Source organism: Mirounga angustirostris, unplaced genomic scaffold, assembly GCF_029215605.1.
Source record: "Mirounga angustirostris isolate CCGP_5_RB_7025 unplaced genomic scaffold, mMirAng1.0.hap1 SCAF_7, whole genome shotgun sequence".
Classification (NCBI taxonomy): domain Eukaryota; kingdom Metazoa; phylum Chordata; class Mammalia; order Carnivora; family Phocidae; genus Mirounga; species Mirounga angustirostris.
In genome coordinates this window covers 41,962,098-41,979,745 of record NW_026991715.1, presented here as the reverse complement: position 1 = coordinate 41,979,745, position 17,648 = coordinate 41,962,098, and the positions used below count along the sequence as shown (strand labels likewise).

Sequence of the window (17,648 nt, the reverse complement as noted above, 5' to 3'; positions counted from 1 at the left end):
ATTATCCCCATAATTTTTCATTAACTTTTTTCCTAATTTTAAAAGTAATACAAGTTTTGGGGCACCTGGGTGACTCAGTTGTTAAACGTCTGCCTACAGCTCAGGTCACAATCCCAGGCTTCTGGGATCGAGCCCCACATCGGGCTCCCTGCTCAGCAGGGAGCCTTCTTCTCCCTCTCCCGCTCCCCCTACTTGTGTTCCCTCTCTCACTGTCTCTGTCAAATACATAAATAAAATCTTTAAAAAAAAATAATAAATAAAAGTAATGCAAGTTTTGTTGATTGTACTATGGTTATGTAAGATACCATCATTGGGGAACCTGAATGGAGTGTTTATGGGAACTCTGTACTATTTTTCTAACTTCTTTGTGACTCTAAATTATTTCAAAATATTGGGGCACCTTGCTGGCTCAGTTGGTAGGGCATGCGACTCTTGATCTTTGGATCGTGAGTTCGAGCCCCATGTTGGGGATAGAGTTTACTTTAAAAAAATTATTGGGCACCTGGGTGGCTCAGTCGTTAAGTGTCTGCCTTCGGCTCAGGTCGTGATCCCGGGGTCCTGGGATCGAGTCCCACGTCGGGCTCCTTGCTCCGCGGGAAGCCTGCTTCTCCCTCCCACTCCCCCTGCTTGTGTTCCCTCTCTCGCTGTGTCTCTCTCTGTCAAATAAATAAAATCTTTAAAAAAATTATTTCAAAATAGACTTTTTCTTAAAGTAATACACCATATCTTACCATATTCTAATGAGCTTTTATGATATGCCAAGTACTATCCTAGCCCCTGAGAATATAAGAGTGACCAAATTGACAAAAATCCCTGCTCTTGTGGAACTTATATTTACTGGAAGCAACCAATAATAAATAAGTATATATTGTGTTAGATAGTATAAATGCTAAGGAGATGTTGTAAAGCAGAGAAGATATATAAAATGACAAGGGTAGAGAAGATGGGTTGAAATTTTAGCTATGCTGTCAAGGGTAGCTAAATACCTCATTCCTCAAGTGAGGCAAGAATTGCAAAAAGTAAAGAAGCAAGCCATGCAGATATTTAGGGGAAAGGCCTTCGGAAACTTTGTGTTTTACCTGAAATTAATAACAAAGGTCCTGGAGTAGGTGCATGCTTGTAGTGTTTCAGGAATTGTGAGGAGGCTAGTGTGATTAGTATTTTAAGCAGTGAAGTCCAAGAGATGGGTTGGGGGAGAGGGGGTGGCAAGAGCGGCCTGATACATGAATCAGGAGTTCAGGCTAGAGATAATAGTTTGAGTGCCATTAGCATATACATGATATTTATATTTACGTGACTAGATGAGTCCACCAAGAGATTGAGTCTAGATAGAGAAAAGAAAATGTCAATGGATTAAACTCTGGATTACTCTGATTATTTGAGAGTTGGGGTTGGAGAAGGAATCAGCAGAGGATACCAAGACTGGGGGATTCTTCCCTATAGGATCATATCCTTTGTTGGCATGTGAAGTCCTCCATGTCCTTGCCCAGGTTTACCTCATGTCTTACCTCTTTTCTTCCTACTACTTAGAGTTTTCAAAAATACATCATGCTCTCTCTCCTGCTTATTTCTACATGCTTTTATATATTTTTTGGAAACACTATTTCTTTACTTTTTCCCATATCTGATGAACTCTATGTTTTAGGATTCACCTCAGCTGTAACTTCCTCAGTGATCTGTCAGATGTTGTTTAGCTTCTCCGTCTGTTTGATCATATAGTACACTGTACATACCTAGTACCACACAACTCTGTCCACTCTTTCTTTCTCCCACTGTTGCTCAAAAGTACTCACTCTCTGTACTTTTCCCTCTGGATTGGAATTGCTTACCTACCTATCTCCTCCAGCAGATTATGATCCTTCAGGTTTTATGTCTTATTCATTGTTAAATATTTAGAACTATGCTTCATACTTGCTTGGCACTTAAATACTATTTAATAAATTTAAGAACCAGTACAAATTAATTAACCATAATAGAAATAATTCTTGGGCTCAACCTTTGATAATAATGAGTGAAATTGGAGTGTAGAGCAGGGTTTTTGTGGAAAAAGATGTTGTATAAGCATCAGAGGAAGTGATAAACACATTAGCAAGCTATAGGTCACCAGTATTTTTATTATAGCAGCAAGGAATTTCTAGGTACAATGACTTGATTAACTCCTTTTCTGTCTTTATTAAAAAGCTGCATGTCAGACATAGCGTTTTACCAAGCAGGAAGAGACATTTTCAGTGGGTTCATTATTTTGGATGTTTATTTTGCTTGAGATTTTTGAATACTTGATTCCCTTTTCATTTTTTAACAACCTACCCCAGTCTAGCAGGTGTTGGAGTGCTTCAGCTTTCATAGAGATGTGAATAAAAGAACAGCTTTAAGTCATAGGTCTTCATTATTGAGTATGAACCTTAAGAGTCATGGGATTATTGCTAAACTTCAGAGCAGCATAACTGGTCAGTAGAAGGGTGGAGACAAATTTAAAAGCCAAAAATGTTTAAGGAATTTAAGGAGTGGAACCTAGAAAAGGTGTGAGGTAGAAATAACGTTCCTCTGTTTATAAGGGTATTAAATGAAAATATGGGATTTTGAATCACATTTTTAAATATTTTAAAAAATTTGCTAAATGTTAAAAGCATTTTCTTCTGTAGCATGTACATATTTATAAGGTAAAACAAATATAATTTCTACATGAAATATCATAATTTATTTTTACTTTGGCACAGTTGAGCTACATTTCATTTGGGAAGTAACACTGATAGGGAGCAATCATGTGAAACCATGTTCAAAAGAAAAAGCCCAAGTTTCAGAAGTATTTTACTCTTAATACTATTTTCTGTATACTATTAATTTTAAAAGTGTTTTCAGAACCAACTGAAGTTCAATTTAGAAAGGTAATTTATATTTTTTGCTCTGTCAGATGGAGCCTTAAGCATGTATGTTTCTAATAATTTAGTTAAAATATGCTGAGTTGGATATTTTTTAAGAGAATCTGTTTTGAAAAGATTCCAAAATATTTGTTTGAACAGGCACTCAGCATCTTGATGAAAACTGTTGGAAAAGAAAAACTTTCAGAGTCATTCTGCTCTCATAGTACCCAAGCCAACTAAACTGGTACAGTTAACACTTCTGTTAGAGGCCAGGAGCCAAAAAATGTAGCACTTCCTGGACTGCTTTTCAGCAAGCCTTCAAGCCAACTTAGTGGTTGATATTAATACTGTTGGATTTTCAGAGTAAAAGCTACAAGTAGAACATCTACATCTCTCTATTAATATCATACTTGTTAGTCTCTTTTAGTAATCCTTGATTAATTACAATCTCTGTTTTATGTTGGCATTAAAGCTGTAATTCTTTCTTGAATTTTGTGTGGTATTATTCTTGGAAAAAAAAAGAAATGAATGCTTTGTAGATTGTGAAACCAGGTATGATTAAACTGTCTCCTGGACATAAATATTTTTATACTTCTTTTTAGTACTGCTGTCACAGTAGATATACAATTTATATAGAACACTATAATAATGTTTTGGGAAGGTTGATAGTTATCTAAGGCTACCAAATTTATAAGTAGGGATAGTTTATTCAGCCTCTGACGCTCTTGTTTTCTTTATATCACCTTCAGATTTATTGATATCCCTTACTTCACTTAGTAATGATATGCTTAGTAGAGATAGACTGTCATGTTGATCTATATAGCCACATATTTGCTCTAGTAAGTACTCAACTTTAAGATATATGTTGGATTGAACTGGAGAGTACCCATCCTATTTAGGTGCTATGGTGGAGAATAAATAGCAAAAGAAAGATTCAGAGATTTTGTATACTAACTAGAGAGACAGGATTAAATTTAACATCTGTACTATCATTTCTCTAATATCTACTAGTTGGAAAAATAGCAGAAACTAAAATTTCAGTCACTTGGTTTTTCAAGTACTTCCACAAAATTAGATTGTCTCCAGAAATGACTAACAAATTTAATTTAAATTCAATTTAATTAACATATAGTATATTATTAGTTTCAGAGGTAGAATTTAGTGATTCATTAGTTATACATAACACCCAGGGCTCATTCCATCAAGTGCCTTCCTTAATGCCCATCACCCACTTTACCCATCCCCCTACCCCCTCCCTTCCAGCAACCCTCAGTTTGTTTCCCATAATTAAGAGTCTCTCTGGTTTGTCTCCATCTCTGTTTTTGTCTTATTTTTCCTTCCCTTCCCCTCTGCTCATCTGTTTTGTTTAAATTCCACATATGAGTGAAATCATATATTTGTCTTTCTCTGACTTACTTCGCTTAATATAATACCCTCTAGTTCCATCCACTTCGTTGAAAATGGCAAGATTTCATTCTTTTGATGACTAATATTGCATTGTAGATATATACCACATCTTCTTTATTCGTTTATCTTTCAGTGGACATCTGGGCTCTTTCCATAGTTTGGCTATTGTGGACATTGCTACTATAAACATTGGGGTACATGTGCCCCTTCAAATCACTATGTTTGTATCCTTTGGATAAGTACCTAATGGTGCAATTACTGGGTCATAGGGTAGTTCTATTTTTAACTTTTTGAGGAACCTCCATGCTATCTTCCAGAGGGGCTGCACCACTTTGCATTCCCACCAACAGTGTAAGAGGGTTCCTCTTTCTCGGAATCCTTACCAACATCTGTTGTTTCCTGAGTTGTTAATTCTAGCCATTCTGACTGGTATGCAGTGTTATCTCATGGTTTTGATTTATATTTCCCTGAGGCCGGGTGATGTTGAGCATTTTTTCATGTGTCTGTTGGCCATTTGTATGTCTTCTTTTGGAGAAACATCTGTTCATGTCTTTTGCCCATTTCTTGATTAAATTTTTTGGTTTTTGGGTGTTAATTTTTTTTGTGTTTTTTTTTTTAATTTCATTATGTTGTGTTAGTCACCATACAATACATCATTAGTTTTTGATGTGGTGATCCACGATCCGTTGTTTTCGTATAACACCCAGTGCTCCATGCAGTACATGCCCTTCTTAATACCTGTCACCGGGCTAACCATCCCCCCTCCCCCCTCCCCTCTAAAACCCTGTTTGTCTTTCAGAGTCCATAGTCTCTCATGGTTCATCTCTCCCTCCAATTCCCCCCCCCATTTTTCCCTTCCTTCTCCTAAAGTCCTCCATGTTATTCCTTATGTTCCACAAATAAGTGAAACAATATAATAATTGACTTTCTCTGCTTGACTTATTTCACTTAGCATAATCTCCTCCAGTCCCATCCATGTTGATGTAAAAGTTGGGTATTCATCCTTTCTGATGGCTGAGTAATATTCCATAGTATATATGGACCACATCTTCTTTATCCATTCATCTGTTGAAGGGCATCTCGGCTCTTTCCGCAGTTTGGCTATTGCAGACATTGCTGCTATAAACATTGGGGTGCATATGGCCCTTCTTTTCACTACATCTGTGTCTTTGGGGTAAATACCCAGTAGTGCAATTGCTGGGTCATAGGGTATGTCTTCTTTGGAGAAGTGTCTGGTTCATGTCTTCTGCCCACTTTTTGACTTGATGATTTGTTTTTTGGGTGTTGAGTTTGAGAAGTACTTTATAGATCTTCGATACCAGCCCTTTATCTGTAATGTCATTTGCAAATATCTTCTCCCATTCTGTGGGTTGCCTCTTTGTTTTGTTGACTGTTTCCTTTGCTGTGCAGAAGCTTTTTATCTTAATGAAGTCCCAAAAGTTCATTTTTGCTTTTGTTTCACTAGCTTTTGGAGATGTATCTTGAAAGAAGTTGCTGTGGGTGATGTCAAAGAGGTTACTGCCTATGTTCTCCTCTAGGATTTTGATGGATTCCTGTCTCACATTGAGGTCTTTCATCCACTTTGAGTTTATCATTGTGAATGATGTTAGAGAATGGTCAAGTTTCATTCTTCTGCATGTGGCTGTCCAATTTTCCCAGCACCATTTATTGAAGAGACTTTTTTCCATTGCATGTTTTTTCCTGCTTTGTCAAAGATTATTTGACCATAGAGTTGAGGATCCATATCGGGGTTCTCTATATCTGTTTTTGTGCCAGTACCATGCTGTCTTGGTGATCACAGCTTTATATTATGGCTTGGATTCGGGCAACGTGATGCCCCCAAGTTTGTTTTTCTTTTTCAACATCTCCTTGGCGATTCGGGGTCTTTTCTGATTCCATACAAATTTTAGGATTGTTTGTTCCAGCACTTTGAAAAATGTCATTGGAATTTTGATCGGGATGGCATTGAAGGTATAGATTGCTCTGGGTAGTATAGACATTTTAACAATGTTTATTCTTCCGATCCATGAGCATGGAATATTTTTCCATCTTTTTGTGTCTTTTTCAATTTCTTTCATGAGCGTTCTATAGTTCCTAGAGTATAGATCCTTTACCTCTTTGGTTAGGTTTATTCCGAGGTATCTTATGGTTTTTGGTGCTATTGTAAATGGAATCGTTTCTCTAATTTCTCTTTCTACAGTTGCATTGTTAGTGTATAAGAAAGCAACTGATTTCTGTGCATTGATTTTGTATCCTGCCACATTACGGAATTGCTGTATGGGTTCTAGTAATTTGGGGGTGGAGTCTTTTGGGTTTTCCACATAAAGTATCATGTCGTCTGCAAAAAGAGAGAGTTTGACTTCTTCTTTGCCAATTTGAATACCTTTTATTTTTTTTGTTGTCTGATTGCTGTTGCTAAGACTTCTAGTACTATGTTGAACAATAGTGGTGAGAGTGGGCATCCTTGACGTGTTTCTGATCTTAAGGGAAAGGCTCTCAGCTTTTCCCCATTGAGGATGATATTCACTGTGGGTTTTTCATAGATGGATTTTATGAACTTGAGGAATGTTCCCTCTATCCCTATACTCTGGAGAGTTTTAATCGGGAAAGGATGTTGTATTTTGTCAAATGCTTTTTCTGCATCAACTGAGAGGGCCAAATGGTTCTTCTCTCTCCTCTTATTAATGTGTTCTGTCACATTGATTGATTTGCGAATGTTGAACCACCCTTGTTGCATCTCGGGGATAAATCCCACTTGGTCGTGGTGGATGATCCTTTTAATGTATTGTTGGATCCTATTAGCTAGGATTTTGTTGAGGATTTTGGAATCCATATTCATCAGGGATATCGGTCTGAAATTCTCCTTTCTGATGGGGTCTTTGCCTGGTTTGGGGATTAAGGTAATGATGGCCTCATAGAATGAGTTTGGAAGTTTTCTTTCTGTTTCTATTTTTTGAAACAGCTTCAGTAGAATAGGTATTATTTCTTCTTTGAATGTTTGGTAGAATTCCCATTGGTAGAATGATGGGAATCCATCAGGCCCTGGACTCCTGTTTTTTGGGAGGTTTTTGATCACTGCTTCAATCTCCTTACTGGTTATTGGCCTATTCAGGTTGTCAATTTCTTCCTGTTTCAGTCTTGGCAGCTTATAGGTTTCCAGGAAGGCCTCCATTTCATCCAGATTGCTCAGTTTATTGGCATATAGTTGTTGATAATAATTTCTAATAATTGTTTCTATTTCCTTGGTGTTAGTCATGCTCTCTCCCCTTTCATTCATAATTTTATTAATCTGGGTGCTTTCTCTTTTCTTTTGGATAAATCTGGCCAGTGGTTTATCAATCTTATTAATTCTTTCAAAGAACCAACTTCTAGTTTCATTGATCTGATCTACTGTGTTTCTGGTTTCTAATTCATTGATTTCTGCTTTAATTTTAATTATTTCTCTTCTAATGCGTGGCTTAGGCGTTGTTTGTTGCTTTTTCTCTAGTTCTTTAAGGTACAGAGTTAGTTGGTGAATTCGGGATTTTTCTCTTTTTTTGAGTGAGGCTTGGATGGCTATGTATTTCCCCCTTAGGACCGCCTTTGCAGTATCCCATAGGTTTTGGACCGATGTGTTTTCATTCTCATCGATTTCCATGAATTGTTTCAGTTCTTCTTTGATTTCTTGGTTGACCCAAACATTCTTGAGCAGAGTGGTCTTTAGCTTCCAAGTGTTTGAATTTCTGCCAAATTTTTTCTTGTGATTGAGTTCCAGTTTTAGAGCATTGTGGTCTGAGAATATGCAGGGAATAATCTCAATCTTTTGGTGTCCGTTGAGACCTGATTTGTGACCCAGTATATGGTCTATTCTGGAGAAAGTTCTGTGTGCGCTCAAGAAGAATGAGTATTCTGTTGTTTTAGGGTGGAATGTTCTGTAAATATCTATGAGGTCCATCTGGTCCAATGTATCATTCAAAGCTCTTGTTTCCTTGTTGATTTTCTGCTTAGATGATCTGTCCATTGCTGAGAGTGGAGTGTTGAGGTCTCCTACAATTAATGTATTGTTATCAATGCAACTCTCTATTTTGGTTAACAGTTGGCTTATGTAGATGGCTGCTCCCATGTTGGGGGCATAGATATTTACAATTGTTAGATCTTCTTGTTGGATAGACCCTTTAAGAATGATATAGTGTCCTTCTGTGTCTCTTATTACAGACTTTAGTTTAAAATCTAATTTGTCTGATATAAGAATTACTACCCCAGCTTTCTTTTGAGGTCCGCTGGCATGGAAGATGGATCTCCATCCCTTCACTTTGAGTCTGGATGTATCTTTAGGTTCAAAGTGAGTCTCTTGTAGACAGCATATGGATGGGTCCTGTCTTTTTATCCCATCTTCAACCCTGTGCCATTTTATGGGAGCATTTAGGCCGTTGAGAGTGATTATTGAAAGATATGAATTTATTGTCATCATGTTGCCTGTGAAGTCCTTATTTGTATAGATTGTCTCTGTAAATTTCTGTTCTGTATCATTCTTGGGGTCTTTCTCCTTTTATAGAACCCCCCTTAATATTTCTTGCAGGGCCAGCTTAGTGGTCACATATTCCTTCAGTTTCTGCCGGTCTTGGAAGCTCTGCATCTCTCCATCCATTCTAAATGACAGCCTTGCCGGATAAAGTATTCTTGGCTGCATGTTCTTCTCATTTAGTACCCTGAATATGTCTTGCCAGGCCTTTCTGGCTTGCCAGGTCTCTGTGGATAGGTCTGACGTTATTCTGATGTTCCTCCCTCTGTACGTAAGGAATCTCTTCCTCCTAAGTGCCCTTAAGATGGTTTCCTTGGTTCTAAGATTTGCGAGTTTTACTATTACATGCCGGGATGTTGGCCTGTTTTCCTTGATCTTGGGAGGGGTCCTCTCTGCCTCTAGGACACGAGTGTTTGTTTCATTCCCCAGATTAGGGAAATTCTCAGCTACGATTTGCTCAAATCCATCTTCTAGTCCTCTCTCTCTCCACTCCCTCTGGGATTCCAATTATTCTGACATTGGAACGCTTCATGGTGTCACTTACTTCTCTGATTCTATTTTCGTGGATTCTGAGTTGTTTTTCCCTGGCCTCCTCTTTTCCCTTTTTATCTATTATATTCTCTTCCAGGTCGCTTATTCGTTCTTCTGCCTCAGTTACCCTAGCTGTTAGATTATCTAGATTGGATTGGATCTCATTGATAGCATTTTTAAGTTCTGCCAATTCAGCTTTCATTTCTGCCCTTAGAGACTCTATGTTGCCATTAATTGATTTCTCCATTCTAGCCATTGTCTTCACAATTGCTAGCCTGCATTCCATCTCCGACATCTTGGTTATATCTGCATCCATTTGTAAATCTGCAGCATAAGTCATCATCTCTGAGTCTTTTCTATTTTGGGGGTTCCTCCTCCTAGTCATTCTGTTGATGAGTGTTTGAGGGAATGTATAGAGTCCAAATTATTGACCAGAACCCAAGCAAGATGCACCTGTTTTCTTAGAACCTTAGGGTTGCTGGCCTCTTGTTTTCCCAGCCTGTCTTCTGGGGGTGGGGCCTGCCGCACTGTTACTCAGGCAACCCTGTTGGGGCGGAGTTACCCTGCCCTCCTGTGGCGGGGAATGGGCTCAGCGGGAATCAGTCTTTGGGGCTTTTGTTCTCTGGCGCCTTTCCCTGGCGGCCCTCTGGGTCTCTTCCGCGAGTCAGAGCAGAACCCTCTGCCTCAGAGCAGAGAGATCACAGTCTGTTCTTCCGTGAGCTCTCCAGGCCACACCGTCTCCGTTTCTGTCTGTACTGCTATAAACTGCAGCAGCCTGGGGTGTGCGCCCCTCCGCAGCGCCCCCAGTCCTGCCTCCAGGTCAGAGCAGGTCTCTGCCCTTTGTGCTTCTAAAACTGCCAGCTGCTCCCAGTTCGCTCGCACCACGCCGCCGCTCCGGGTTTCCGCCCTGGGGGCTGCCCTAAAGTCCTTTCCCGCTGCTACTGGTCTGCAAGTCTGTGCCCGGCTGTCGCTCACCAGCAGTGTAGGATCCCCATGGACAGGCTACCTCCCACTGCTGTTTATCCTCCGATATCTGCCCATGGAATCAGGGCTCCCCGCTTCGTACCTCAAAACCAACCGCCTGCGGGCGCCTGAGTGGCTCAGTTGGTTAAGCGACTGCCTTCGGCTCAGGTCATGATCCTGGAGTCCTGGGATCGAGTCCCGCATCGGGCTCCCTGCTCGGCGGGGAGGCTGCTTCTCCCTCTGACCCTCCTCCCTCTCATGCTCTCTGTCTCTCATTCTCTCTGTCTCAAATAAATAAATAAAATCTTTAAAAAAAAAAAAAAAAAATCCAACCGCCTGCAATATTCTGTTTGTAGAGATCCAGATCTTCTTACATCTAGGGCTGGTTTCGGGGGTGCTCAGAGTGGTCTGTTAGATATCCAGCTCAATTCCGGGGACCAGTTGAAACAGGGTCCCCTACTCCTCCGCCATCTTTCCTTCTTCCGACCTCTGGGGCTCTGATTCCAGCAGAACCTGGAAATTGGGATCCCAGCTGCTCCTTCTAGAAGATCCTGAGAGTCAGCAGTGCCTGTATTCCTGTCCCAGCTGAATGCAGCTCCCCTTCCTCTGAATTTAGGTCAGGATTTCTCCCCAGAAACAAGCCTGCATCAACATGTCCTGGGAAGCCGCCCAGAGCCCCCTCCTCAGCACTCAGCCAACAAGGCAGCTTCTCTGTCGTTCCCCAGGAGGCACCAAGTTGCTGCAAAGGGCCCAGGTTCTCCCCGGGGCGGCTGCAGAACTTATTGGAAATGCAGCCCTGGCTCTTGGAGGGGCGCTGGGTCCTCAGGGGGCGGCAGAAGCCTTTCCTGCCCTGAGGCACCCTGGCTCCCGGTGTTAAGTTTAATAAGTTCTTTATAGATTTTGGATACTAGCCCTTTATCTGGTAAGACGTTTGCAGATATTTTCTCCCATTCCATAGGTTCCCTCTAGTTTTGTTGACTGTTTCTTTGCTGTGCAAAAGCTTTTTATCTTGATGAAGTCCCAATAGTTAATTTTTGTCTTTGTTTCCCTTGCCTTTGGAGACATGTCTAACAAGAAGTTGCTGTGGCTGAGGTCAAAGAGGTTGCTGCCTGTGTTCTCTAGGATTTTGATGGATTCCTGTCTCACATTCTCACATTTAGGTCTTTCATCCATTTTGAGTTTATCTCTGTGTATGGTATAGGAAAGTGGTCCAGTTTCATTTTTCTACATGTGACTATTCAATTTTTCCCACACCATTTGTTGAAGAGACTGTTTTCCATTGGATATTCTTCTCTGCTTTGTCGAAAATTAGTTGACCATAGAATTGAGGGTCCATTTCTGGCTTCTCTATTCTGTTCCATTGATCTATGTGTCTGTTTTTATGCCAGTACCATACTCTCTTGATGATTACAGCTTATGACTAACATACATTTTAAGCTTCTTTCAGAACTGTAAGTGTAGAAGACTTTGTTTTGTTTTTTTGTTTGTTTTTTATTTTTTATTTGACAGAGAGAATCACAGTGAGAGAGGGAACACAAGCAGGGGGAGTGGGAGAGGGAGAAGCAGGCTTCCCACTGAGCACGGAGCCTGATGCGGGGCTCGATCCCAAGACCCCAGGATCATGACCTGAGCTGAAGGCAGACGCTTAACAACTGAGCCACCCAGGCACCCCATTGTGTAGAAGAGTTATATGGAACTCAGAGAAATCTAAGGGTTTTTTTCCTTCATTATTTGGATCTGTGTGTAATTTGAAAATAGCATATTATATGCAATTTGGGTCATAGCATATGCAGTTTGGGGCACAATATCATTTGTGACTTTGAGAGATTTGAGAATCAGTGGAGAAGGGCAGTACTTTTCATGGTCTTTCTGTTTGGGATTATATTACTGGAAGTTTAGAAGCAAACGGAGGGAGTTTTGGTAATGAACTGGCAGGGTTAGTGACTGAAAATCATGATTGAAAACCTGATCTGCAGTTGATTGGGACATAGTTATGGGAAAGAAGCATACATATAAATAATAGCATAATAGGATTTGTTACTGAAGTCCAAATAAAGTAGAATAAGGCAAAGTATCTCTAGTGTCTTGATGTTCCATTTGATAGTACTTCAGACAAGTTTCACAAGGGAGGTGGTTGAGATTACTAATCTTTAGTACATGAACCAAGCAGTAGATATTTTATTTGTCATAGAAAGTAATTTTGGCCCATAAAGAAGGAGTAGAGACTCTTTAGTAGAAGAGAGTAGTTCCTCTTTAGTAGAGAAACATTTATGACAATAATTTCTTTGATTTAGTGCCAGAAGCTTTTTGAGAGGATATTCAAAGCTGTGTGGGTCTAAATTTCATTGTTGAAAACTGATAGCTGCTATACTTCTTTTTAATGACTGACTGAAACTCTTTCTGTTATATCTCCTATTGCTAAATTCCTAAAGATTAAAAAAGTGTATTTATAATAGTATTATGAGACAAAAGCTTTAATCTTTGGATTGGATAATACTTCTTTTGTGATATTTTCTTTTCCCACCAAAAGTGAGAACTGAATGCCTTGCCTTGGTACATCCCATTTCTAATGGAGGACAAGAAGTTATTTTCTTCAATGGCTGACTTCCAGAATTTCTGGCTGAATGTTCTTTGTCAAGTATATATTCCCTTCTCTAGGCCTTTCTATATAGAGCCCACAAACATCGTCAGTGTGAATGATGTCATTCAGAGGGTTAGCGACCATGCCTCTGCCATGAACAAGAGGATCCATTACTACAGCCGGCTCACTGCTCCTGCAGACAAGGCACTGGTAAGGGGCAAACATTGCTAATTGTCTAAGGTTAAGTTGAAATGAACAGTGAACAGCATAAGCAAGGGAAACTCCCAGTGATTGAACTTTTTGCTGGCCATATTCCAAGGATGCCATCATGGAAAATCAAGATAGTAATTAGTACACATCTTACATCTCAGGCTAGCTCAGTCTTATCTAGCATGACATAGAGATTTGAAACAATCTCTCTATGTTGACAGTAGCCTAAGAGATTTGTTGGATTGAATTCTGCTAGTCCCCAATCCTAAGAGCTCTGAGGAGAATAAACTACTAAAGTACTTTAGTAGGTCATTGATAAATAACATAAATAATAACAGATCTGATTAGTCTGTTCATTTATTAAGTTTGAAGCTACAAGGGAAAAAAGTTCTTAGACGTTTTCTATAGGAGTGGGAAACTGAAATACAAACATATATAATATTTTGCTATTTAGTAATGTCCTTTTGTAGATCAAAAACAAGGGTCAAATTGCAGATTCTAAACGTTTTAGGCTTTGTGGGCCATATACTATTGCATAGTCTTCTTCACTTTTGGTTGTGGTTTTTTTTTAAGATTTCATGTATTTGAGAGAGAGAGAGAGCACCAGAGAGAGAGAGCAAGCACGAGTGAGGGGCAGAGGGAGAGGGAGAAGCAGGCTCCCCGCCGAGCAAGGAGCCCAGTTTGGGGCTGGATCCCAGGACCCTGGGATCATGACCTGAACTGAAGGCAGATGCTTAACTGAGTGAGCCACCCAGGCCCCCCTACTACTGTTTTATGATCATTACAAACATAAAAACCATTCTTAGCAAAGAGGCTGTAAAATAATAGGTTGAAGGCCAGATTTGACCATGGGCCATGGTTGTTGACTTTTGATCTTCTAAAATCTGTATTATTATTTTAGGATCAAAAATATGGGAAGTAATTTGGTTGCTTTATAAGAATCATCACATGTGAGATATGCAGAAACTTGAAAGCCTAAGGAAAAATGGAAACATTCTGGGAGGAAAAATGATATTTTTATTGATAATAATAAAAAAAGGAGAAGGGAACCAATACTCTTTAGATGTTTACTGAGGGAGGGACAAGGATTGGGATATCATTTGAACATAGATATCTCACTTAAAGTCTTATGAAGTATTAAGATCTCCTTTTGTATAACCAGAGTAATGACTTCCAAAATATTCTGGTCATTTTTTTCCCCCCAATTTTTTCATTATTTCCTCCCCTAGGCCTTTATATCAGTACTTGTAGTAAAGTCTTAGTTCCATAACAATTATCTAAGCCCTCTGTGGAGTAGAAGTAATCCAATGTCTCTGGGTCTAATTCAGACCTTCTAGAGGCTCTACTTGTGGAAGCAAACTTCAGAGATACCAGCTGGGCCAGTCTATTCCTGAATGGACATTGTTTGCCTGGAAATTAAGTCAACATTGTACACCAAGTTGAATACCTCTTGTTAACTGACAGTGAGATGACTCTAGTAAAAGTATATAAACAGTGATCTAGAATTAACAGTAAGGCATGACCATTTTTTTTTTTATTTGACAGAGAGATAGAGATCACAAGTAGGCAGAGAGGCAGGCAGAGAGAGAGGGGCAAGCAGGCTCCCCGCCAAGCAGAGAGCCCAATGTGGGGCTCGATCCCAGGACCCTGAGATCATGACCTGAGCCGAAGGCAGATGCTTAACCAACTGAGCCACCCAGACACCCCAAGACATGACCATTTTTAGTGAATGTATGTATATATCCAGGCTCATTTCCTGAGAATTACAAAATTATTTTTCTTAAAAGGCGTTTAAGGGAAGAACAGTGTGAAACCACACATCTCAGGATTTTACGGAGTTGTGCCTTTTTATTTCTGAAAATTTCCTCATTTATCTTAATATTTTTATTCTAAAATGGGGAAGGGAAGAAAATTATTTGACTGCCAACATCTCCTAGATCCTTGTTAATAAAAATGTGGCCTGCACAGGCCAGCAATATTGGCATCACTGAGAACTTACTAAAAATGCAGAATCTCAGTCCTTACTCCAGACCTACTGAATCATAATTTGTATTTAACAACATCCCTGTGTCAGTCACAGGAAAATTTAAGTTTGAAAAGCACTGCCCTACGCCTGGGTGCTGGGTGGCTCATCAGGCTCTCTGCTTAGCAGGGAGTCTGCTTCTCCCTCTCCCTCTGCAGCCCCTCCCCCCCCCATTCTTGCTCACTCTCTTGGTTTCTCTATTTCAAATAAATATATAAAATCTTAAAAAAAAAAAAAAGAAAGAACGAAAGAAAGAAAAACACTGCCCAACATTACTGCCAAAGTATGGAATCCAGTTCTCCATTTTGTCTGTAACTCTCTAGAATTTGCAACTTCTTTTTTTTCTTTTAAAGATTTTATTTATTTATTTGAGAGAGAGAATGAGAGAGAGAGCATGAGAGGGGTGAGGGTCAGAGGGAGAAGCAGACTCCCTGCTGAGCAGGGAGCCCGATGCGGACTTGATCCCGGGACTCCAGGATCATGACCTGAGCCGAAGGCAGTCGCTTAACCAACTGAGCCACCCAGGCGCCCTAGAATTTGCAACTTCTTAACCTCTAGCTTCTAATCCTGCCTCCTGTAACTTTCAGTTTTCACTTTTTCTGAACTTTGCTAGCCATCATGGTTTATCTCCTGCCTGATGCAGACATGGTCCTTTCCCTTTTTTCTTTTTACTCCCTTGAAGAAGATTATATAACTCAGACCCAGGAGGATTAAGGGTAAAAGAGAAGGCAGCAGACCCATTTCTATATATGCCTTTTTATCTCTCAGAAATAATTGTTTCCAAAGCCACACAAGGCATAGCATTCAAGACATTTTTTACCCACAAGCTACCACCAATTATATGCATAGAGAAGGACTCAAAACTTTTTCTTTTTGTACCAGTCCATATCCTGTCTACCTACTGAGGTTCAGTATTCCATCACTTCCTTGACATCTTCCCTAACTATTCTAGTCCCTGTTAATTTTTTGTCATTCCTGCAGTACAGTATCTCACAATTTTTTTCTCTCTTCTAGCCTTATCTAATTTCTTCATGTGTCTTCCAAATGGAATTTAAGCTTCTTAAAGTTGTGGACTGTATTTTTTTTTCTTGAACACTAAACCTAGCACCGAGTTGTAGATTTACGTAGTAGGTGCTAAATATAAAAGATAGTTGAAGGACGCCTGTGTGGTTCAGTCCGTTAAGCCTCCAACTTTTCGTCTCAGCTCAAGTCTTAATCTCAGGGTCATGAATTCAAGCTCTGCACTGGGCTGCATGCTGGGCGTGGAGCCTACTTAGAAAAAAAGGGGTCGCCTGGGTGGCTCAGTCAGTTAAACGTCCGACTCTTGGTTTTGGCTCAGGTCATGAACTCAGGGTCGTGAGATGGAGCCCCATGGGGGGCTCTGTGCTCAGCGCGGAGTCTCGAGATTTTCTCCTTCTTCCTCTGCCTTCCCCCCCCACTTGCATGTGAAAGAAAGAAAGAAAGAAAGGAAAGGAAAGGAAAGGAAAGGAAAGGAAAGGAAAGGAAAGGAAAGGAAAGGAAAGGAAAGGAAAGGAAAGGAGAAAGGAAAGGAAAGGAGAAAGGAAAGGAAAGGAAAGGAGAAAGGAAAGGAAAGGAAAGGAGGAAGGAAGAAAGGAGAGAAGAGAAAAGAAAAAGAAAGAAAATCTTTAAAAAAGAAAAAAGATCATTGATTTATACCAGTCAGCTACTATGTTTTTAACTACTATACTACTATATATGGGACTACTACATATTCCAAAGGACTGTTCTCAGGGAGATGGGCAGAATTCTATCTGGAGACTAATTTTTTCCCCCTCTCTAGGGAGGTAGAAATCAGAAGATATGTATGGGAGGTAAGGTGAGAGCTATGTGTATAAGAAAATGTATCTATTCAGTCATTTTGTGTGTCTTCAGCCTCTCTTGGTTCCTATCCTTTTGTTTATATATTCCATCCTTATATCCTTGCTTTGCCTTTCCTTAGGCTATGTTAGCTCACTTTTTACTTCTGCTTTTTAAATGCTTTTAAGTACATATCTCCTTTCTTTACCTTGTATTGATGTGTCATTTCTTTATAGTTTGAGTTCCCTACCTCTTTGCTAAAATCACCCTCACAGAGGAGTTCAGTGGCCACTTGATTCTTGAAATTCCCCTCACTTAAGACCCAGATTTCCTCCATTTAGAATTCTTTAATCTCACTCTTTGCTGACTCTTCTTTATTTCTCATGAAAATGAAGAGAAAAATATTTTGATAGTTGCATATTTTAGGAATTCATTGTTATTTCACATGAACATTTTATTGCTCTTATTCTTTAAACTCTTGGTTCTGGGGTGCCTGGGTGGCTCAGTCGTTAAACGTCTGCCTTCAGCTCGGGTCATGATCCCAGGGTCCTGGGATCGAGCCCTGCATCGGGCTCCCTGCTCGGCAGGAAGCCTGCTTCTCCCTCTCCCACTCCCCCTGCTTGTGTTCCCTCTCTCGCTTTGTCTCTCTCTGTCAAATAAATAAATAAAATCTTTAAAAAAAAAATAAACTCTTGGTCCTTTAGATTTTTTACTACATTTGGAAAGGGTTTTTTATATTCATTAATCAGGGAT

General features: G+C 39.9%; 1 protein-coding gene across 3 annotated transcripts in view; it reads left to right on the top strand.

The window, feature by feature from the left end:
- Positions 1-17,648, top strand: part of SLC38A9 (solute carrier family 38 member 9) — a 92,073-nt gene that overhangs the window by 23,659 nt on the left and 50,766 nt on the right. For 2 of the 3 annotated variants that reach the window (XM_045895010.3, XM_054512053.2), the window contains one exon: positions 12,922-13,054. In XM_045895010.3, the coding sequence (XP_045750966.1) occupies positions 12,922-13,054 (133 nt within the window). Of the gene's footprint in view, positions 1-12,793; positions 13,055-17,648 lie in introns of all 3 variants that reach the window. The other variant, XM_045895021.3, reaches the window with a different exon arrangement.